Source organism: Hippopotamus amphibius, chromosome 5 (assembly GCF_030028045.1).
Source record: "Hippopotamus amphibius kiboko isolate mHipAmp2 chromosome 5, mHipAmp2.hap2, whole genome shotgun sequence".
In the NCBI taxonomy this organism is placed as follows: domain Eukaryota; kingdom Metazoa; phylum Chordata; class Mammalia; order Artiodactyla; family Hippopotamidae; genus Hippopotamus; species Hippopotamus amphibius.
This window is the reverse complement of record NC_080190.1, coordinates 133,140,185-133,162,211: the sequence shown is the minus strand read 5'-3', so window position 1 is coordinate 133,162,211 and position 22,027 is coordinate 133,140,185. Positions and strand designations below refer to the sequence as shown.

The 22,027-nt window shown below is 37.8% G+C and overlaps 1 protein-coding gene across 3 annotated transcripts; it reads right to left on the bottom strand.

Moving 5' to 3' along the window:
• Positions 1 to 466: 466 nt before the first annotated feature.
• On the bottom strand, positions 467 to 21,373 carry PLEKHF2 (pleckstrin homology and FYVE domain containing 2). 3 transcript variants are annotated; one of them, XM_057735517.1, is made up of 2 exons: positions 21,054 to 21,373; positions 467 to 3,033 (listed from the first exon to the last, which is right to left on the bottom strand). In XM_057735517.1, exon 2 carries the CDS (start codon positions 3,017 to 3,019, stop codon positions 2,270 to 2,272), a length of 750 nt encoding a protein of 249 aa, XP_057591500.1. In that variant the 5' UTR covers positions 3,020 to 3,033; positions 21,054 to 21,373; the 3' UTR covers positions 467 to 2,269. The 3 variants fall into 3 exon arrangements, with proteins under 3 accessions (XP_057591500.1, XP_057591502.1, XP_057591501.1); XM_057735519.1 differs by lacking the exon at positions 21,054 to 21,373 and adding an exon at positions 20,900 to 21,037; XM_057735518.1 differs by lacking the exon at positions 21,054 to 21,373 and adding an exon at positions 3,446 to 15,147.
• Between the last annotated feature and the right edge of the window lie 654 nt (positions 21,374 to 22,027).

Here is a 22,027-nt window from a genome sequence, read left to right as displayed (position 1 = left end):
CCATTTTATGCACTTGACCCAAAAGCATGAATTCCTGTATTGAGGTGTCTTCAATTTAATATTTTTCCTTGGCATCTATAGAATTTTGCTTCCTTTATGCCAATAGTTACCAATTTGGTTAATGTACTAGGGGAACTAGTATAGTCCAAGTAAATTTCATTCAAGAGAACAGCATGAGAAATTGGCACCAAAATCATTTCAGGTTTATATGTAAGTAAGATTTATAAGAGCTTTAAAATTACAGAAAAAATTCTGGAAGAAAACACAGCTTGGATTCTAATTGCAGGTAAACTCCATGAAAAGGAGGCAAGTTCTGTTCACTGGTCTACTCCTAGTGCCTAGAACAATGCCTGGCACATAGAAGGCACTTATAGCTGCTGAAATGAGGTAAAATATGCATAACATCTCCATTAACCTTAGCAAAGGGTAAAAAAATCTTCAAGTCACAATATGCACAGAACAAGTGAGCTGTAAAATATTTTTTATTGTGAAAACAGAGTCAATAGAGGTTGACAACACAAACGTTATCTCAGAACATTTCCCCTTGGTTCCTGAATTTGCTAGGTTCCTATGTACCAGCAAGTCTCCATTAGCACTTTTCAGATTTCATGGTCCTTTTTGAATGTTGATTGATTATATGTAAATATTGCTTAGAAACAAAAGTCCATATGATATTAAAACAAACAAAAAACCTGCTGTGCCTTTCTTTCACATTTCCTACAGGGAGATGTATAAATCTCAGGTGTTTTCACAATTTGAAAGTAAAGTTAGTGCCTTAACAAACCAAAGAATCCTCCAGCACAAGTCATTCCTCTCATGACATTTGCAATATATTCAGATTTAAAAATTTTAAAACAAAAGAATTTAGAATTTAAAACAAACTTCAGACTGATTTTTCATATTTGATTATAGTTACCTGCAGCATACAAATGGAGAGTAGTGCAAAATGCATCAAGTTTCATATGATAAATATACTTTCAACCTAATGGCCGCCTCAAAAGCAAAGAGTGAAAAATTACCCCTTCTTCAAAGCAATCTAGACTGACTCAATAACCTTCACAATTTAGAAAGATCAATTGCTACTCTATTTCCATAGACTGCAAAATGATTTCAGAAACAGATTAAACATACAATTGTTTTACAAAAATAGAAATATTGTTTGGGACTTTACAAAACTTTATAAAATATAACACTATATTTGCAAATTTAAGATAGTTTCACACTGAAATAGAAAATACTTCCATAGACATGAAGTCTAGCCAAACTTAACTGGTCTCTCTTGACCATTCTCATACATTATTTCTTCCAAATCTTCAACCTAAGTAGATGTGTGCTCTAGCATAAGATTTTTCAAAAGTTGTAAAAGATTTCAAGAAGTTGTATAAGATTTTTCATTCTAGAAACAATGTTAAAGCAGATGACTTTATACCTAAAAATGTCTTATTAAAAGTATAAATAATGCAATGACAATTTGTATTTGATAAATATCAAACCAAATTCCTAAGAATGACAATTATAATTCGGTACCTACAAAAAAGTAAAAATATACAGTAATCACAACTATTTTATGGAAAAATATTTATTCATATTTGTTGCTGTCAAATGAGAAGTATTTTCTAATTACACCCATTTATAACATTCATTGTATACCTCAAAGAGCACCAGTGTATTTTTAAACAAACTAAAAAGTGAGAAGGTAGGGGCTGATTTCATGCAACAGTGCTATTATGATAAGGCACCACCTGGCATACGAAAAAGCCAAACAAAGTGTTTCTAAAGCATGTATTTCTGTTCCTGGTGTCTTAACCTTTAGATATGATGGTTAGAAAAAAGCTAATAACATTATTAACTAACCACATCATACTCCTTTTTCCATCATTCTTTGCTTTTAGTTTTTCCATATAACAGAACATGTAATAAACAGTGTAGTACATGATATTAAATAAACATCTTTTCCCAACCATCCAAGAAAATAGTCTAGAATTTAAACAAGAATAAGCAACCAAAAATTTATCTGATATATTCACAAGTCTACCCCTGTAGAAGAACAGGGAGCTGGGGGAGGTGAGGAGAGAGTGGCAGCAGCACTTGGGGTGGGGGGGTGATAATAACAGGACCTATTTTCTATAGAATACACTGAGGCACATAGGTTAAAAGTTTCTCAGGCAAATTCATGGCTAGAGCAAAACTGAGAGAAAGCTCAGAATGTTACGTTCCGCCCAGAGCTGATTTCTCAGTCACACCCGATTAAACATTTCAAAACGCGCCCTTAGTCACTGCTGTCATCGTCGTCGTCGTCATCAGAGACATCGTTTAAAGGAGACTTAAGTGACTGGCTATAAGAGTCTGATCTAGCAGGCTGGCACGGGGCCATGTCCCCAGTAGAAAGCAGGTCGTAGCAGAAGTCACAAATCCGCACAGGCTTAGAGGACTGGCTCGGAAGAAGAAATCTCTTTTCAGAGCAGGGCCCACAGACGACAAAACCACACTTGCGACAGTGGTGACGACGATTCACAGCTGTGAATTTTGCTTTCTGACAACGCATACACACAGTAGCCTCAGAGTCAGGTACCCAGACAGCAGCATGTTCATTACTGGGTGTCTTCCCACTTTTGGAGAGTAAATCAGTAACACATTTATTTATGTGATTCATCCATTCTGATTTCTCAGTGGCAGTGGCAGCGTAAACTGCAAATGATTTAGTTGGTGTCTTGATCAGCCATCCATTCCTCAAGTCTCCCTCATCTTTGATAGAATCAATTGTGACATTTTCCAGGGGAATAATATGTTGTTTGTTATATTTTTTCTTCTGGATGACAATATTGCCATATACAAGAATATCATTAAATAAGAAAAACTGCCTTGCTTTGGGCTTTTTTCTGCACAACTTAGTCAATACTCCTTCTCCAATAAGAACCCGTCCAGGTATAGTTAAGGGTTGGCCAGCTGCTCCAAAACAGTTTTCTACTATATTTATACGTCTAGTATTTGCTTCACTGTTTGCCAAACGATCCACCATGTTTTGCTAATAGCCTTAAAAGAGAGAAAGAGAGAAATTAGCATACAGAAATTATAAATTCATATAAGCTAAAAAAATTATACAATCTAAATTTAATCTAACAAATCATTACTTCCACCCAAAAGCAAAATTCCCCAATTGTTTCTAAGATAATCACTAAACATACCAAAAGAGCTAACATCTCCCAATTTTTATAATCATCAAAAACACTTATTAATCATCTCCATATAGTATCATACTAGTTAAGCAGGTATTTGTAAAAGTATAAACTTCTTACAGACATAAAATAACAAATAATTAGAAAATGAATATAATATATATATACATGAGATTCTGAACAAGTAAGAGGGCCAAATATTATGGAAACTAAGAAAAATGACTATGATTTTTCCAGGAAGCTCTGGGCTAAAGCCTCAATCCTCTCACCTGGAGTACCAGCATGGTTTCCCGACACATCTCACTGCCACAGATCTTGCCCCTTAAATCAATCTTCAGGCAATGATCTCTCAAATGCAAATCTGACCACGACATTACTCAAAATTACTCCCCTTAACCTATAAAATGCAGAATCTTTAACATAGCATTTAAGGCCCTTCATTACCTGGTTCTTGCTTAACTTTCCAGACTCATCATAAATCACTCTTTACCTCGAATTTTATGTTCTAAGGAAACCCTACCACTTGTAGTCTGTTTCAACCAGACATATCTTCTCTCCTGCTGTTGTATCCTTTACTATTTACCACCCTCAGCTAACTCTTAGTCTCTTCAAGACTCAGTTTAGTTTATCACAGCAGCTCCAGGAAGCCTTCCTTAAACTCTGTTAGACTAAACACCTTCCTCTGTGCTTTTCATATTTCCTGTACCTTCTGGATTCACCCTTACCAAAGGACTGAAATCTGTCTTCTCCATAGGCTGCAATGGAAACTAAAAGGCGGAGACCATTTGAAACACATAGTGTCTGGTACAGCAAAAGTGCTCAAAACTGTTGACAAGAACATCTTGGCAATGTGCAAAAAAACCATATTAATTTAATTTTAAACAATCACAGATTTAATCTCTAGATCCAATATTGACTTCACTCAAGTCCCAGAGTTGTGCTCTATTTCAGACCACTAACCTAACAAACAATACCATACTACAATCAAATCATATTAAAAAGGAGAGGAGCATTTAGCATGGTTTAAGTTCCAGTATTCAGCTCACAAACTGATGACACTGTAACCATTTTTGTCCTCCATCATAAAGGACACAACGATTCTGATTATTCCTGAATTCTGTCTCTCCCCTAATCCTGGGTCCTTATAAAGCCCTCCAGCCTTCCACAATGGTGGACTTTGCCCTAAAAGTTGTTCCCAAAAATTAATATGACAACGCATGGCTCCAAACTGTAATGGCCTCTATTTCTAATTAGGGAAAATCTGCTGGCCAATTAAAAGCCTACTGCCCTATGCACAAGTGCATCACAGAAGAGAAAACAGAAACAGTAAACATGAGAAGAGGCTCAATTCATTCATAATTAAATAAATGAATAAAACAGGATTTTTTTCATCCATCAAATTAGCAAAAATTTTAAAAATTTCTTAAGATGGAATACTACTGAGGATACAGGGTAACAGGTACCCTCATACGCTACAGAAAATATGTGTACCCACTGACCCAGATACTCAAAAGAAATTTCACTCAAATGCATAAAGATATGTACAAGGATATTCAACACAGCACTACTTGTAACAGGAAAAAAACTGGAAAAGCTTCAAATGTTCATCAAGAGGAACTGGTTGAACAATTTATGATACACCCTTAATAATATGCTAGATATCTGTTAAGAATGTGATAGATCTAAATATAATGATATGGGAAAATGCTCAAAGTACCTAGGTGGGGAGAGTTGAACATAATGATCTCATTTTTGTTTCAAATATATACCAAATTTCATCAAATCTAAGATGCTATTAAGACACATCCTCATTTTATGTGCTATTAACAAAGAAAAACGCTGCCAATTAAATCATGGCAACCTTGATTATATGACATACCACTTTGAGAGACTTAAAATATAGTAAAACATGTTCATCTTTAGATTCAATGAGATATGGCACAAATGCATAATCATAGACACCAGTAAGTATGTAAAATTAGAAAACTATATACCATAATATCAATAATGGTTATTTATCTCTGGGAGGTACAATTATGGATAATTTTTCATACTTTACATTACAGTCAAACATTCAACAAGAGTACTGATCTGGGTACAGGAAAAAATAATAAACAACACAGGCAAGGTCTCTGTCCTTTCCAGGCTTATGTCCTAGTTGGGGAGGAGGCAAACAGAAAAAAGTCGAGACCCAAGTAATAATTAACATTGTAATTTTTTAAAGTGATTTTTTAAAAAAAATCTACTGGGACTACCCAGTCTACTGAGACTGGGTGGTCAGGGAAGGTCTTTCTAAAGTGGTATCTTTTCAATTGATAGGACAGAACTAGATACGCATGAGGGGTGAGGATGAGGGAGAATATTCCAGAGAAAAGGAATAACTACAAAGGTCCTAAGGCAGGAAAGAGGTTGGCACTTGTAGAAAACTGGAAGTATCTATTCCCACCTGAATCAATTACTGATTCTACTCATTATACAGTTATTAATCAGCTCATATGCAATGCAAGCAGGTTTCCTATTATTGTTACTACTGGAACTAATATCACCACAAATTTATGCAGTACGTTTCACATTTATTATCTTCTGATTTTAACTGTCTCAAACTCCTGTGAAATAACTAGAGAAGTTTTTATCTCTCAGAGAAACATCTAGTAATATTTGCTGAAATGTGAGCTGAAGGAGAAACTAAGTCACAAATAGATGCAGGCAAAACAGCGTGGAATTTATTCACTGGAAGCCCAAGCAAGAGCTGACCACTTGACATGCATTACTGTATTTCCCACCCTGGGCAATCTTATGATAGATATGCACTATTAACTCTACTTTATAAATGAGCAAACAGATACAAAGGAGTTAAGTACCATGCCCAAGGCTGTCACAGAACTGGGGCTCAAAGGGGATTCCTTCGTGCTGTCACCAGTATATTATGGCACACTGATTATTCCTTAAGGCTCCACAGAACTCAGAAAGCTATTGCTAACCTCTGGACCTTCACTGCAAACCCAAAAAACACTGAAGACAAAATAATACTAATTTGAGCAAATAACCTGAAAGGATAGGTCATCATGATTTATTTATTAGCCAGTCTTCTGATAATGTTTCACTGTTCCAATTTTATAATATATTAAACTTGTATCTCTGTTCATAAACTTCCCCTCTGTTTAAGAATGATGCAATGCAACAAAAGTGAAGTTCAGGGCATTTAACTGGTATTTGGCTAGAACAAATAGCTTTCAAAGTTTGACAGTGACACGGATAAGAAATATATTTCAGGGACTTCCCTGGTGGCGCACTGGTTAAGACTCCATGCTCCCCAGACATATATATAGTACCAACTGTAAAATAGTCAGTGGGAAGTTGTTGTATAACAAAGGGAGTCCAACTCGAGGATGGAAGATGCCTTAGAGGACTGGGGCGGGGAGGGTGGGGGGGACTCGAGGCGGGGGAGTCAAGGAAGGGAGGGAATATGGGGATATGTGTATAAAAACAGATGATTGAACTTGGTGTACCCCCCCCCCAAAAAATAATAAATAAAACGGAGATAAATTTTTAGAAAAAAAAAAAAAAAGACTCCGTGCTCCCAATGCAGGGGGCCCAGGTTCAATCCCTGGTCAGGGAACTAGATCCCACATGCATGCCTCCAACTAAGGAGCCCACATGCTGTAACTAAGGAGGCTGCCTGCCACAACTAAGACCTGGGGCAACTAAATAAACAAATGTTTTAAACTATATACATATTTCATACTGCAATGTTACAAACAATACTCATACAATTTTTTCAACTATGAATGATGTATTCTAGCATCTTCATTTATTTTAATGATAGCTGCAGCCCACTTGACTGACTTTAGCAATGGATTGTGACCTATATTTGAAAATTAATGAGCACAAAGAACTTAAGGCCTTTGGCCTTAAGCAGCCCTTTCCATTATCCCTGTTGGTCCTGAAAATTTTTCTGTATGTGTCTAACATGAGAGAGAAGGGAAGCACTGAGTTTGAAAACCCAAGAATACACAAATGCCACACGCGCACAACACGAGAAAGAGATGATGGGGGGCACAACAGGGAGGAACTGAAAATTATCAAAAGGAAAATCAAAGTACCACCTTTAGCTGGATTACTGCTAGATACCCCAAAGCAAGGTTCTTAATAAACTGGATTTAAGGCATTACCCTTTGGCTCAGGGCCTAAACAGGACCATCTGCCTTCCCCCAAAATCCAAAGCCAAATCTACCACCTGTGCACTGAAGTGCCCCCAAACAGCAGGAATTCTCAAAGACTTTTGTGAGAGTATTAGAATACAAGAATACTGAGGTTAATCAAGGAGTGGGTCCCTTGCATATCTGCATGAAAAGCAGAAGACAACTATAAAATGTGGCCCAACTGGACTTCTGTCTACTTTTCTTAGGAAGGAATACTAGTGAATAAAGTAAGAGCGAGGAAGAATGCTTCCCCATCTTCTGGGAGGTAACTTCTTTAGGATAGATTCCAAGAAGTAAAATTATTGGGTCAAAAGGCACTAATGTTTAAAGTTCTTGCTACCTTTTACAAAATTTCCATTCTGAAAGGTAACACCAATTTACCAAGTAGCACAATGACTGTAGCCATCCCATCTTGTCTCACAAAGTATTTTTCTTTAAAAATTTCAGCAAATAGGGCAGACTTTTTTTAATGGTATCTCGCTTTATTCTTTACTTCTCTTTTTATTCATTCAATAACTCCACTGAACACTTTCTAAATGCCGAATATTATTCTTTTCCTCTCAGAGCTCAGTCTAGTGGAGGAGAGAAAGATAAGTAAGTAAACGAATAGGTGATCCCAAAAGGTGAAGTGCAATGAAGGAAATCAACAGTGTGCCAAGACACAGAGAAAAACTTATTTACTGAGTAGTTCAAAAAGACTTCACTAAGGTGGTGTTACACACTGGGTCTTAAAGGATGAGGAGTCAGCCTTGCAAAGGAACTAATAATATGGACAAAGGTCTTAAAACAATAAAGAACAGTACTTTCAATTTAACTGAATGTTTCATTTCATAGCTACCTCGTGAGGCCAGCTACTTTCCATTGTGTTTACTCTTATTTCTACACTCATATATTTAGAGGTTTTTAATCTGTGTGAATACATTATACATAAAGGCTATTAACCCATTTATTTCATTGCTTTTCCTAGTATATTAGTCTGTAATTTTGTTTATGGTGTTTGACAGAGAGAGTTTTATTTCTTAAGTAGTTACATTTACAGATATTTTTCCTTTGTGATTTTTTTCCATGACTCCTAAGCTTCCCTTATCCAGATAGCGGGTGCATCTATTTAGTATTCTCTATATTTCATGATCTGAATTTTACATTTAGTTCTTTTATCCACCTGAAATTTATTCTGGCATAGGTTAAAAACCCATTTTCCTTTTCAAATATTTGCATTCTAAAGCAACTAACTGCTCCAGGATCACCAAATACTGTGACATCTCAGGTTTCCTCACTTATAAATGGAAATAATAAGAGCTATATCGGGGGAGGATTAAACGAGATAACGCATATAAAATGTTCAGCAAGTAGGCAACATGTGGTAGCTATTATTTATTGGTATTAATAATCTAACCTATTAATTTATGACAAATTTTTATATAGTATTATAACTGCTTCTAGGCTATCTGGTCTAATACATTAATCTTTTTTATAATTCTTTCGTCAGTACCACGCAACTTGGTAAAACTAGTCTAGACTACTTTCCATTACCTTTTAAATGTTTTACCTAGTCTCCTCTGCTTATTTGTCCAGATGACATCGACTCAGAACAGTAGTACCCAACCTTAGCTGCCTGGAACCACAGGGGAGCTCTAACCTTTAGTATACCAGAAAAAACTAGCCATCCCAATTTACTATCTGGGTCCAAAATACCCTTTATATTTACTTTTAATATTTTAAGCCATTTTATAACTAATTTACAGAAATAAGAATAAATGAATAGTAAAAAATAATAAACTTTAAGAATAATCTTTATAAAAATTTAAACATAGCAAATTTCTTATTCCACATTTCTGTTATAGAAGGTATACAGATACAAAAGAACAGTATCCTTTAAATGCAACTAACTGCTCATGAGTTACCATGCATGAATCTATAATATTTCTATTTCTGTTTTTAAGAATATTGTTTACTAATTAATTCTGAGTTTGAGAAAAACCCATATGGTAATAACGAGCTATATTTTTTAGCAAGTAAATTTCCTTTTTGTTTTGAAAATCTCTAATAATAAAACTTACAAAAAATCAATCTCTACAAATAATTATAACTGCTTAAAATATTTAATAGAAACTCAAAAACCAAAAGTGAGGTCAATAGGCTGTGATGATAAATATAAAAGGTTAAGAAATACTGATATCTAGATCCCTCCCCAAGGTGTTCTGATTTTACTGGGCTGAGGTATGTGGGGTATGGCCTGGGTACTGGGACACTTTAAAGCTCCCCAGGTAATTCTACTGTGCAGCTAAGGTGTAGAACCATTTCCAATTACAATTAAAAAAAAAAAAAAAAAGACCAAATCCACTGAAATTTTGAATTCATATTATGCTTGTAAATTAACTTGGAATAAATTAACATCTTCACAGTTTCAAATGTTCCTAGCAGGTTTTAAATCTCTCTTCCAAAGGTTTTAAATCTTGTTTAATGATCCAATAATTTTGTAGATTTCTTCTCATAAGATTGTTACACTACTTAGATTCCCAAGTATCTCATACTTTTTGTTGCTAATTTGAATCTTATCTCTTTTCCACATTATACTTTCTAATTTGTTACTACTACTGATAAAAAAAAAAACTACTGTTTCTTCCCACATCCAGCCACTTCAGAGAACTCTAAACATCCAACAGTTTTCTCACTGACTTCCTCTGTCTTCTTTTCCAGCAAATGGTGTTTGCAGCCTTAATTCATAGTTTAAAATGTAAGAACCACAGCAAAAACATACCAAAAACAAAACAAAGAAATCCTCTTAACTTTAATAAAGCTGACTTTACATACCAATTAAAAAAAATTAAACCATCCAAAGCTTCAAGATATCTCCTTCACAACTGCAGACAAGAACTACATTTGCACTGTGGAAGTTCCACCCTAGTCTTCTGGTAACACCTTGTTTCTAAAGTTAATATGTTCTGCAGTGAAGTGTCTACCACCTGTTAAAAATGTAATACTAGAAGAGGCAAAAACTCTTTTAAAAAGGAGTCAGAATACTACTTACAATTGAGAAGAGAGCCCAACTGTCACAGAATACTATGGCCCAGTTCTTCTTACTGAAAACCAATACTTCTTATCTCATCTTTGCAGGTAAGTTTAAAACAAAAAAATCACCTAATTAATTTCTTACACATACCCAAGACATCTGATAACAGTGAGCTTCAGTATTCAACTGTGCATTATACTGAAAAAACAATAAACTATGAACCAAAAGACCTGGATTCTAACCTCAGCTCAGGCATTAAATAAGAGATTTCATACAAACTACCTAACTGCTACACACATGCACACACGCACACACCAACTCACCTTGCATAAAATAATCGCAAAGCCCTTTCTTGTCTTTAAAATAATGAACTCTGACAGTAGATGGGCCATACTTCTGGCTTACTATAAGCCTTACTTGCCTATAAGTTATTCTAATCAAACTTTTGACTGTCTTAATATCAATCAAGATTTTAAAATCTGTGTTACTGCTGAATTAAGACTACAGAAAATGGAAAAGGAAAAGGAGAGACAGAGATTTTTTTTTAAAGCAGCAACAAACTATCAGAGGTACATCCCCTCTCAGCAAATGTCTAAGTATTAGAACAAACTACTCCACTCCTAATGCACCCAAGTCAAAGGAACAATTATTCTAAGCACCTACCATATGCAAAGGACAGAACAGTTTTTACTTTTAAGAGTTCTATAATTTAGTAAGCATAATAATAATCAGGAAATTCAAGGTAAGACTTTCAATAAAATACTAGGATAATAAAGCAAAGAAGAAATACTTGAACACCTAGCAAATTAATTTCAAATTTTAGTAAATTTTACCTATTATATCAATAAGAAGAGACAAAGTTTTTTCCTACCCTTTCCACTAGGATTTCTGCTGCTGTAGCAAACCAATTATACAATATGTATTTTAGAAATCAGTAGCGATCAAGGAAACATTCATTTCTTAGATAAGAAAAGAAAGGAATAAGCTTTAGATTTTAATTTTATTTCTTCTAAACTTTTAAAAAATTTATTTATTTATTTATTTATTGGCTGCATTGGGTCTTTGTTGCTGCTCAAGGGATTTCTCTAGTTGCAGCGAGAGGGGGCCACTCTTCATTGTGGTGCACGGGCGCCTCACTGCAGAGGCTTCTCTTATTGCAGAGCACGGGCTCTAGGCACTCGGACTTCAGTAGTTGCAGCACATGGCCTCTAGAGCACAGGCTCAATCGTTGTGGCGCAAGGGCTTAGCTGCTCCACAGCATGTGGGAATCTTCCTGGAGCAGGGATGGAACCCATATCCCCTGCATTAGCAGGTGGATTCTTAATCACTGCACCACCTAGAAAGTCCCTATATTTTAATTTTAAACTCTTAAAGCTGGATTGATAAGAACTGAAACTTCTGAACTGAATCACATTTACAGAGAGCCACAGCAATTTGTTTTAAATCTCTCCTAGGCACTAAATCTGCCTATTACTGAAAAGTAGACTCAAATGCCCTACACTACATGTTTAACTAAGAAAGGAAAAAGAAAAAACATTTACTCAAGACGTACACATGTGCGAGGCACATCCACATTTTACTATTTCATTTCGTAATCTCAATTTTGTTAAAATGGATAATCATATCCATTTTACAAAAAAGTAAATTGAGTCATGGACTAGTTAAGGAATTTTCCCAGTCACACAGCCAGTTTTTGTTTAAAAAAAAAAAAGGCATGTTCTTTCCATCATACTTTGCTACCTTTAGAAATAAATACTCTAGAAATATTTCACTCATGTGGACCTTATTATGTATTTGGGGAAAGCCACTGATAACATGAAAAACTTAAAACACAGTAATAGGTATAAAATATGCTCAAAATAATTCTTCAAACACTAAAAGCAAGTGAAAAGTAAAGCAATGACTAATTTAGGGCGCCAGTAGAGCCAGTTTCAAATAAGTTAGGCTTGATAGAGAAACTCACCATGGTATACAAAGAACAACTAAGCCACAGTTGAAGATTTTTTAAAATTTAAAAAACCAGAACAGTCACACTGGGAGTTAAAAAAAAAAAGTGTTTAGAGAGGGGAAGAATGTGGACCTCAAGCTTGAAACAAGTCCTCTAGTCTTTAACTAGCATTTAAACTATACCACACAAGGCAAGATTAATATTCTTTAACTACAGCTATGATCCGGTAACTCTCTATTCAACAACCAAAGATTCCCTGGCCAAATGAATAAAATCCAAAGTCCTTAGCCTGGTATTCAAAGAACTTCGATCAAGCTCCAGCCTGCCCAGTCTAGCTTTTTAGTTTTACTTCTTTCTCTATGTTCCTTTTGTTATAGTCAAACTAGACTACTAGTTATTCCCAGGAAACACCCTGGGCTTCCTCCCCTCTACCTGAGTTCAGTATGTCCTCCCCGACTTGCTGACCTGAAATCTTACCAGTTACTTCAGTAATGTCACAGCCACATACTGTTTCACCTTTAAGTCCTCATACCACTTTACCTATACCATTTATGGCACTTATAATTCTATTATATTTTATAAAGATTTGTATACCAGCTTATTCCCAACAGATTTGGAGGTTCCTGAAAAAGAGAATATCATTTTTAACAACTTCGTATTTCCAATAGCACCTACAAAATTGCCTGCATATATATGCCATCAATGTTCACTGAACAGTTAAAAGTGGCAGCAGCTTCTTGACCTAGAGTTTTATGAAAATCAAAGACTTCATTTTTGACATCCATAGTACTAATGTTCACACAAAACAGGAACCACACCCTACACATCAAACGCTTCACTAGGCCCACAGATTTTAAATTTACAAGCAAATGTTCTGGTCTATTTAACTATAGTATCTAATTATGAATTCTAAGTATTGAGCACAGCAGATCCTGTTTTTAAAAATCTCAATCTCATGATAATATATAAGAATGATTTCTTTTCTTGCCAAAAAGCACAGCTGTTTAGTTAGCAAATAAAAAATGATGATGTATGCGTATTTTCATCATCAACAATTTTCAGATAAAAAACTGCATCATTTCAAAAAGTATTTGTACAGAGGCAGCTGTACAGTGCTGACAGCTGTTAAATCATTGTATAATATTTGAAAAATAAAGCTGGTACCCATCACATCCCTAGCAAATTTTCTTCAGTATTTTTCAAAGCAGTTACAATCTACTCACTACATTCAAGACTTTATGCTTTGTGTTAAAGGGAAAACAAGAATGAACCAGACACTGGGAATTAAGACATGTTCCCAAAAGGTTTTAACAAAAAGCACAATGAAATAAATACTATAATAAAAACATTAAAGTGGTAAGGAAGAATGCAGCACTTCAACACTTCAGGCAGGTTGTGAAAAATAAGCTGAACCTCAAAAGACAAAAAAATGATAAGGCACAAAGCTCTGCAAGTAAAATGTGTTTTTAAAAACTTACATGTACAGCTGCAGAAGAGGCTGGAGAAGAGATATTTAGTAGAAAAACAGGGGGGAAAAAATAAGACAAGAGATCTTGGTTCCTGAGAGTTCTTTTTGAAGCATTGGGAAGGAGTGGCCTGATTTGATCTGGATTCTTCTAAGATAACTGTGGAAACAATGAAAGATTCTAGAAAGGAGAGACTGAAAGCAGACCCAGTTGAAAAATTATTGCAAAAGTAAAATGGAAAGTTGATGAGAATGTGAAGTTTGCAACAGGAAAAGAAAGAATCGGTAATGTTCAGGATTGCCATAACTAACTAGACGTGGAAGAGTAAAACTGAAATTAAATCCCTGGGTTTTTAGTCAACATGGAAGCTAGCAAAATCAATAATTTTCAATAAATGTCAAGTAGCAAACATTTACCAACCACTTACTCTGTACAAAGATAGAAGTACTCAAAACTAATAATCTTTGTGGAGGAGGACAGCCATATACCCAAGTTTATATACACAAGTGTATATAGTTCATGTATTACACATTGGGGTATACTTCTATAGGAAAGAGGATGATGGGAGTAACTGATAAGGAAGGAAACAATAAACAAAACAAGAAAGTGTCTGGTACTCATACAGTGTGCTATGAACTAAGGAATATGACTACCTCAAATCTGTGCCCTCAAAATCTAAAGGAGCAGAGGAGAAACAAACCAAAAACATATTTTTTTTTAACTAATAAAAGAGTGATGAAACCTAAAACCAAAAAATGTAGTTAGGAGGTAATTCTGACCAGGGGGAATATTTAGGAACAACTTTTAAATGACTTGAAATTCAAGCTGGGCCTTAGAGCAAAAGTTGTAGGTCAAATTATTCAGGGGAGAGGGAGAGACAATGGAGATGATGGTGTACAAATACCATATATTGCCCAGAGAGGAAATAATTGAGCCTGGCTGAAGGCGGTACAGTAGTACTGGAGAATGTACAGTAGTAAACTAGAAACCTGGCATGATACGGAAGAGCCAAATGCAAAGGAAAGTACGCATCAGACTGAACAGTTTAGACTTTTATTATATATGCAATGGGAAGACTAAGGTTTTTAAATAGGAAAATATTAATAAGTACACAGAAGCAGAACACAGGATGAACTGGAGAGACTACCAACGAAGAAAAACTGGAGGCAAAAAAAGCAGGAGGGTATTACAGTAGTCTCTAAGTGAAAGGTTAACAAAAGCCTAAGCTACAAATTTGACAGCAGAAATAAAAAGGGGAAGATGGAAGTTAAGAGAGAATACTGAGGTAAGGCGGAAAGGCTTTAGGAACCAATTGAATGGGTTTGAAAGTGAGTGTAAGATGACTTCAAAGGTTTAAGAATAAACCATTGAACAGATCAGATACTAGTTTTGTTTCAGGAGGGTAAGAAATCAGTCTGGGACATACTGTACCTTCAGGGCATCCAGAAGACAAACATCTGTCAGACCAACAGAAACGCCAAGATGAGCAGGGAGCTCCAGCACAGAAAGAGATTCAAGAGTCTCCTGCGAAGAGATGACCACTGATACTGTGGAAGAGGGGAGAGGGCAGAGGACTAAATCTGGGGGAATGCCTAGCTTAGAAAGCAGGAGAAGCAACAGAAGAGAGAAGGGGAGACAAGAGAGCACAAAGCACCTTTTCAACAGGCTTTCACTTCTCACAAGTCTCAGAGACTAAAAAACCTCATTGTGCCAAAAGGTCACAATAAGCAGTGAAACGTGGGAAAAAAATGGAGGCCTGAAGGTAATGTATATTATTTCAGAAAGCCCTGCCCTTTGACCTTGGAATTTGTTTAAATTATTTATTTTATTTTTGGCTACACTGAGTCTTTATTGCTGCACGAAGGCTTTCTCTAGTTGTGGCGAGTGGGGGCTACTCTTCCTTGTGGTGCATGGGCTTCTCATTACAGTGACTTCTCTTGTTGTGGAGCATGGATGGGCTCTAGGTGCACGGACTTCAGTAGTTGCAGCAGATGGGCTCAGCAGTTGTGGCACACAGGCCCTAGGGCACACAGGCTTCCACAGTTGTAGCGTGTGGGCTCAGCAGTTGCGGCACGCAGGCTCTAGGGTGCTCGGGCTTCAGTAGTTGTGGCTCACAGGCTTAGCTGCTCCGTGACATGTGGGATCTTCCTGGACCAGGGATCGAACCCATATCCGCTACACTGGCAGGTGGATTCTTAACCACTGTACCACCAGGGAAGTCCCAACACTGGAATTTCTTTAAACCCTGGAATTTTTAATCACAGAAATTTATCCTGAGAAATAGACTCTTAGGGTTGGGGGGAAGGGAGGCTGTAATATAAGTTTTCCCTCTGGCATCAACTCTAAAAATGACAAACAGAGCCTAAATTTCTAGCCCTAGAAACTAACAGCTAAATACAACATAAAGAAGCCAAATATCATAAAGGAAAACATTTTACCAAACACAAATTTTAAACTTCAACACTGAGGGGAAAAAAGCATTAAAGTTAAATAGGTGCACAATATGACAAAGGGTCAACATTTTTAATATATAAAGGGCTCCTATAAATCAATGAGACAAAAGGAAAATATCCCAAAAGAAAAACGTGTAAGATACAAATGGCAATTTCCAAAGGAACAAATAAAAATGACAAATAAATGGAAAAATGCTGGCTCTTGGTGCTAATCAAAGAAATAAAATTTAAATGATGTATTATTCACCTCTCTAAGACATGGAAAAAATGAGCACTCATACTCTTGAGAGTATACACTTGGAACAGCTTTCCTAAATGCCATTTTTGGCAATATAAGCACTTTAGAAAGTTTATACAACAATTCTACTTCCAAGGATATATGCAAAAAATAATCAGACAAGTGTACAAAGTTGTTCACATGAAGACGTTCACTGTAGCTTTGTCTATAATGTTTAAAAGTCAGAAACAATCTAAATGTTCCACATTAGGGCACTAGTTAAGTAAATTATGGCATACCCATATAATGGATCTTTAGGTAGCTTTTTGGAGAACACAGATTAATATTTAATGTCGAAAATTGTTAAATAAGGCAGTTTATTAAATAAAAGCTTCTAAAAAGCACATACAATATAAAACTTTTTTTTTAAGGTCTGGAAACACAGCCACCAAAAATTTAGTACTGGTTATCTCTAAGTGCTAGGGTGAAATATTTTGACATTGCCTAATTATTTTATATTGAACACATATTCTCTCATAGACAAAGAAAAAAGTTTTTAGATTGTTTAGAAAAATACAATAAACACAAAGTTATAGGTATAATTAATAAAAATATAAACAAAGAATACAAAAATATTTTTTTCCCGAACCACTGTTTAAATGAAACAAGTATAAAGAATTAAGGATAGTTTCACCTACGGAAATGGAAAGGAAAAAAAGATGAAAAAAAGTTGATATAAAGAAGAAAACAGAAAATTCACATCATAAAATCCATAGAAGGAAGCAAGGTCATCTGTTCAGAGTCAAGTGCTTCAAGATTGAGGTTAGCAACCTAAGTTAGAGTGAAAAGTTGATAGAGAAAATGAGTCAACTTTGGGATGAGAAAGGATTAGAAAGGAACTAGTATACAGGCAGCTGGAAAACAAATACTTAACAGTCACCATAGGTGTGACTTTTTTCGGGAGTGCTAGGCAGGGATAAATGTAGAAAAAGTAAAAGTTGAGAACTGACCAGTTTATTATTACACACAGCAAAGGTCAAGGAGAGGGAGACTATGTGGTATTAGTGAGCTCACAGTATATGAACTATAGAGTTCAGAAATGGAAAAAAGGAAGATTATTAACAGCCAGGGAGGGACTGCAGGTGACAATGAGGACAAAAAGCTGGTTCATCAGGTATAATGGAAAATAGAAAGAAAGGCCCTTGAATCACCACCTCTGGTCACCTGAGGTCTAAATGAGGATAAGGTTAAATAACACAGTCATTCATGTAGGCTGTTAATGTAGAGCGGAGATGAAGGTCACTTGACTTAGCAAACTGCAGTTCCAAATGTGGCCTTTCTAAAACGAAGGTAACTGTTAACTCCATGCCCATTACTTTCCTCTGATGAGAATTCACTCTTTCTAACCCGACAGGAATTTGGCTAGCACTTAACCTCTCTCTGAACTTTATTCAACCACAAAATGAAGAGAATAAGGAGATAGGAGATTGAATAAAATCAATGTTTCACAACCCTGACTGCACATTAAAACAAACAACTGGCAAAGCTACCTGTGCTTTGATTCCAAACACAGTAACTGTGATTGATTTGTTCAAGGGTGGGGTTCAGGCATCAGTATTTTTAAGAAGCTCCTCAGGGAATTCTAATGTGCAGCCAAAGTTGGGAACTGAACTACCTATTTCTAAAGACTGCTTCCCTTTTAAAATTCTATAATTCACTGACACTCTGCTCATTTGCTAATTAACTTACTGAATATCCTGCAACAGGCACTTCCACAAACATCTTAGTAAATCTTCACAACAGTGTTAGATATTTCTGTGTCCATTTCACAAATGAGTCCAGTGAAGCTTAAAGAAGTGAAGTGACTTGTTCAAGAGTCACAAGCTAGAATGGTGCAGAGCTAGAAGTCAGGTTTGGTTTGGTTTGGTTTAGTTCCAATCCACCCTACATGCAACTTGCTTTCTCTAGCACTCACAGCAACTACTTGAATGCCTTCTATTCTCTTCCCAGGACCTCCCAAACTGAGCAGTTTGTGGTTTATGGAGCGATTGGAGAGAAAGTTATGGGGTCAGGGAATTAGCCGCAAATTCTACAGTAATTTTATTACAGAATTACAGAATACCACCTAGGGAGGTTTTTGCAACTTAAAACAGCATTGTGAGTATATCTATGAACTAGATTTTATTCACTTAAGCCAACATACACCTTGCTATTATCAAGCATTCACAAAGCTAGTTCTTTAAGATAAACTCATCAACAGAAAAGCAACTGTTATATGTTTTCCAATAAGCAAGGCATTCTAAAAATTCTAGGACAATTCCAGCAAAACAATAATTGGTAGAGAAAATGTGAGTTGCTCTATCAAAGAGTTTAAATGTATAAACATAACTCTATTTCCATTCAGTGCAAATACTAAATACAGTTGCACTTTAAAAGTACAATTATTATCCTTTTGTTCACCCAGGGCTGCTGCTTCTTTGTTGATTATGCTTCAGTCCATTATCTAATTGGAAATTTCATAACATTCAAGTTCTGTATCCCAGTCCAAAATTAACTGAGTTACCAAGGTAAATTCCCCTCAAAAAAAGCAATTAGAGAAGATTTAACTACTTATACCCATGGGAAGTGCAATTTAACAAGAAATTTATGAAGTATATTTACAAGAAACATATGTGTATTCATCCACTCAAACCTTTCCTGGGCATCTGCTATATTCTCAGCACACTGGGGATGAAGAGGCCAAGTCAGACCTCATGTAATGCCTACTGTCAAGGAGGTGCCATAACAGATAAATATAATATTTACTGGGATAATATCTTATCTATCTATCCCGAAAAAAGGGGATAGGGTAAGGAGAACAGGGCAAAAAAGCTTCAAAGAGTATGTGCTCGAGTATTTTTAAGAGAAAAAATTACAGTACATGAACCCTTGTAAATCAGGAAATTTCCTAGGAAATGAATATATATACAGAGGAACTAAATTAAAATCAGAAAGAGCAGCTAAGACAGAGGAAACAAGGTAGACAGAGGCTGCTCCACAGGAATGAGTTACGCATCCTGCAAAGCTATGCTATAAAAAAAATGAGAAGGCTTCAGTCATAAGAACTCAGCTTAGCTGCTAGATTTGTTAAGTAAGTTAAATCACCTCATTTCTAGGTAACACTTCATCCAGAAAAATAAATATGTATAATGGCAATTACCTGACAATGAGGCAAAACAAAAAACAAAAAAAACGCTAGAAAAATCAGCAATCAAATCTGAGCAGAAGCTATACTTTCACCTACAGATTAAGAAGAGAAATCCTCCAAGACATGTTTAAGCCTTTATCTTATTTGTGGTTAAGAGTGCTTTCAGGGCAATTAACAGTTTGGAAGCTCAGATGTCTTTATTAAAACTAGTAATTTACATTCATTTACTGCAGTGATTCAAACTGAATCTTTTTTGATGCCTTGGTCAGTACACCAGTTTTATTTTTTGAGGCGATTACATGTGCAGCTTATTTTCAAATAAGCAACTTAATACCATTCACCTCCAATGCTGTGAGAACCCGAAGAGATTAAAAGAGAAGCCTTCGTTAATACTGAATTAACCTCAGGACCCCAGGGGCTACCAGAATACAGAAAAATGTATATAATCAAAAAAAAGGTAAGCATGCACCTTTAAGCAACTAAAGTGAGGGAAAAAACTTCACAATGTCAAGATCACTTCACCTTATTCTTTAAAGAACAACACACGCCTTTAAGTCTCTCAGTGAACCTTCCTAAGTCTTTCTTTACTGAATTTCTTCAGTTACGTACTAAAACACAACAAAGAAAGTATTTATCAGCTTATATACTTTGTGAGTCTATGAATTACAGAGAAGGGCTTGGTTATTTGCAACCTTAATGCTACCCATTATTTCCACCGCACACACAAGTTACTGCTACGATGTACTAAGAGTGCACAGGGGTATTCAAAACACAGGAACAGCAAGCTCTCGGCCTTCAATAAAAATTTTAAAAGAAAGCTAAATTCGGCGAAAGACCATACGACTTTAAAAGACTCCAAATAAGTAAGGCGTTAGAGCCAGCAAATTCTGCGGTGCCATTTTTTTTGCCCGAAATCACATAAAAATATGCTGTTCAAGTTACAACGTCCCTGACGCCCAGACCCTGCAAACTTTTCGGATAGAAAGATGCTGGCGCCCTAAGACGCCAGTGGCCACGACTGGGACCCCAGTCCTCACGCCTCACTTCTCGCCCGACCTCGGGCCCCCTTCGCGCGTCCGCCCGGCCCCCTCCCCGCGGGCCCGCGGACCCGACGAGCACCGGCGCGGCCCTCCGGGCGGCCCTCGCGACCCACGGCGGCGGCGGCGGCGCCCGGCGGGAGGGCGCGGCTCCCCCAGCGCAAGGGCAGCGGCCCGGGAGCGCCCCGTTTCTCACAGACCCCAACATGGCGTCGGCCGCCGCTGCCCGAGACGACGACACCTCCCCGCGCCGCCGACGGCCCGGGGACCGCGCGGGGAAGCGCTCGGAAAGTTTCGCTTCTCCTCTCCTGGCCCGCCGGGGGCCGCCGGACAACCAGCCCGGGCTTCACCTACCCGGCCGGGCGCGGAAAGCGGCTGCGGCGAAGGTCCGACTCCTCCTCGTCCCGGGCGCCGGACGCGGACTCTGCTCGCTACCCCGCCCCAACCTCCCAGGGCTTGCAGCCAGCGGCCCCGAGAAGCCGGCGCGATCCGGACGCGGCGGGCGGGCGGGCGGGCGGGCGTCGCAGACGCTCGCAGGTGAGCCTCCCGCCCCTCCAGTGGAAGCCCACAACGGCCGCCGGGGCTGGCCTCTCCCGTGCGCGCTCACGGGCGCGCCGCCACCTACACGCCAGGCGCGAGCGCGGGCACGAGCACACCCACACCGCTCGCTCTCCGCCCTTTCTTGCCTGTTCCCTTGCCCCGCCCGGGCGGCCCCGCGCAGCGTTCTTGAGGGGGCGGGGCCACCACGGAGGCCACACCCACCTAGGCAGGCGGGGCGTGGAGTAGGTTCCTCCTCGCGGAGTGCGGACTCGCGCCCTGGAGCTGATTGAGTGCACGTGGTACGTGCTACCTGGGCTTCCTGGCGCTGGCAAGCCCTTAGAAAGGATTGTTCATCTCGCCACGAAGTTCTGAGCGAGGCTGGAAGAATGGAAGGAAAGCTGCGCCCCGTCTGCCCCACCACCGAACGGGCCTCCGCGGGGTATTCAATAACTTTCCGCAGCAGGGAAATGAAAGCTTTGGATTTAAAGCGTCGGGGCGGACATTTATTTACTACTCTCAGTTAGCACGTCTTTCCTACCCCGTCACATCTTCCACTTGCTTTCCCTAAAAACCCTACCACGTGAACAGATGGGAACTGCGGCTACAACACATACCCTACGTACTCAGCACAGCCTTTTAAGTGATGCCATTATTCGCTTAGAACCCTGGTCTTTCCAAAACTTCTCTGTGACGCCGCAAACCTCATTTACCTACTTCACTCACCTGGAAACAGTGATAATAGTATATAAGGTTAAAGCTGCCCTTCTTCATTTATACCACAGCTACGT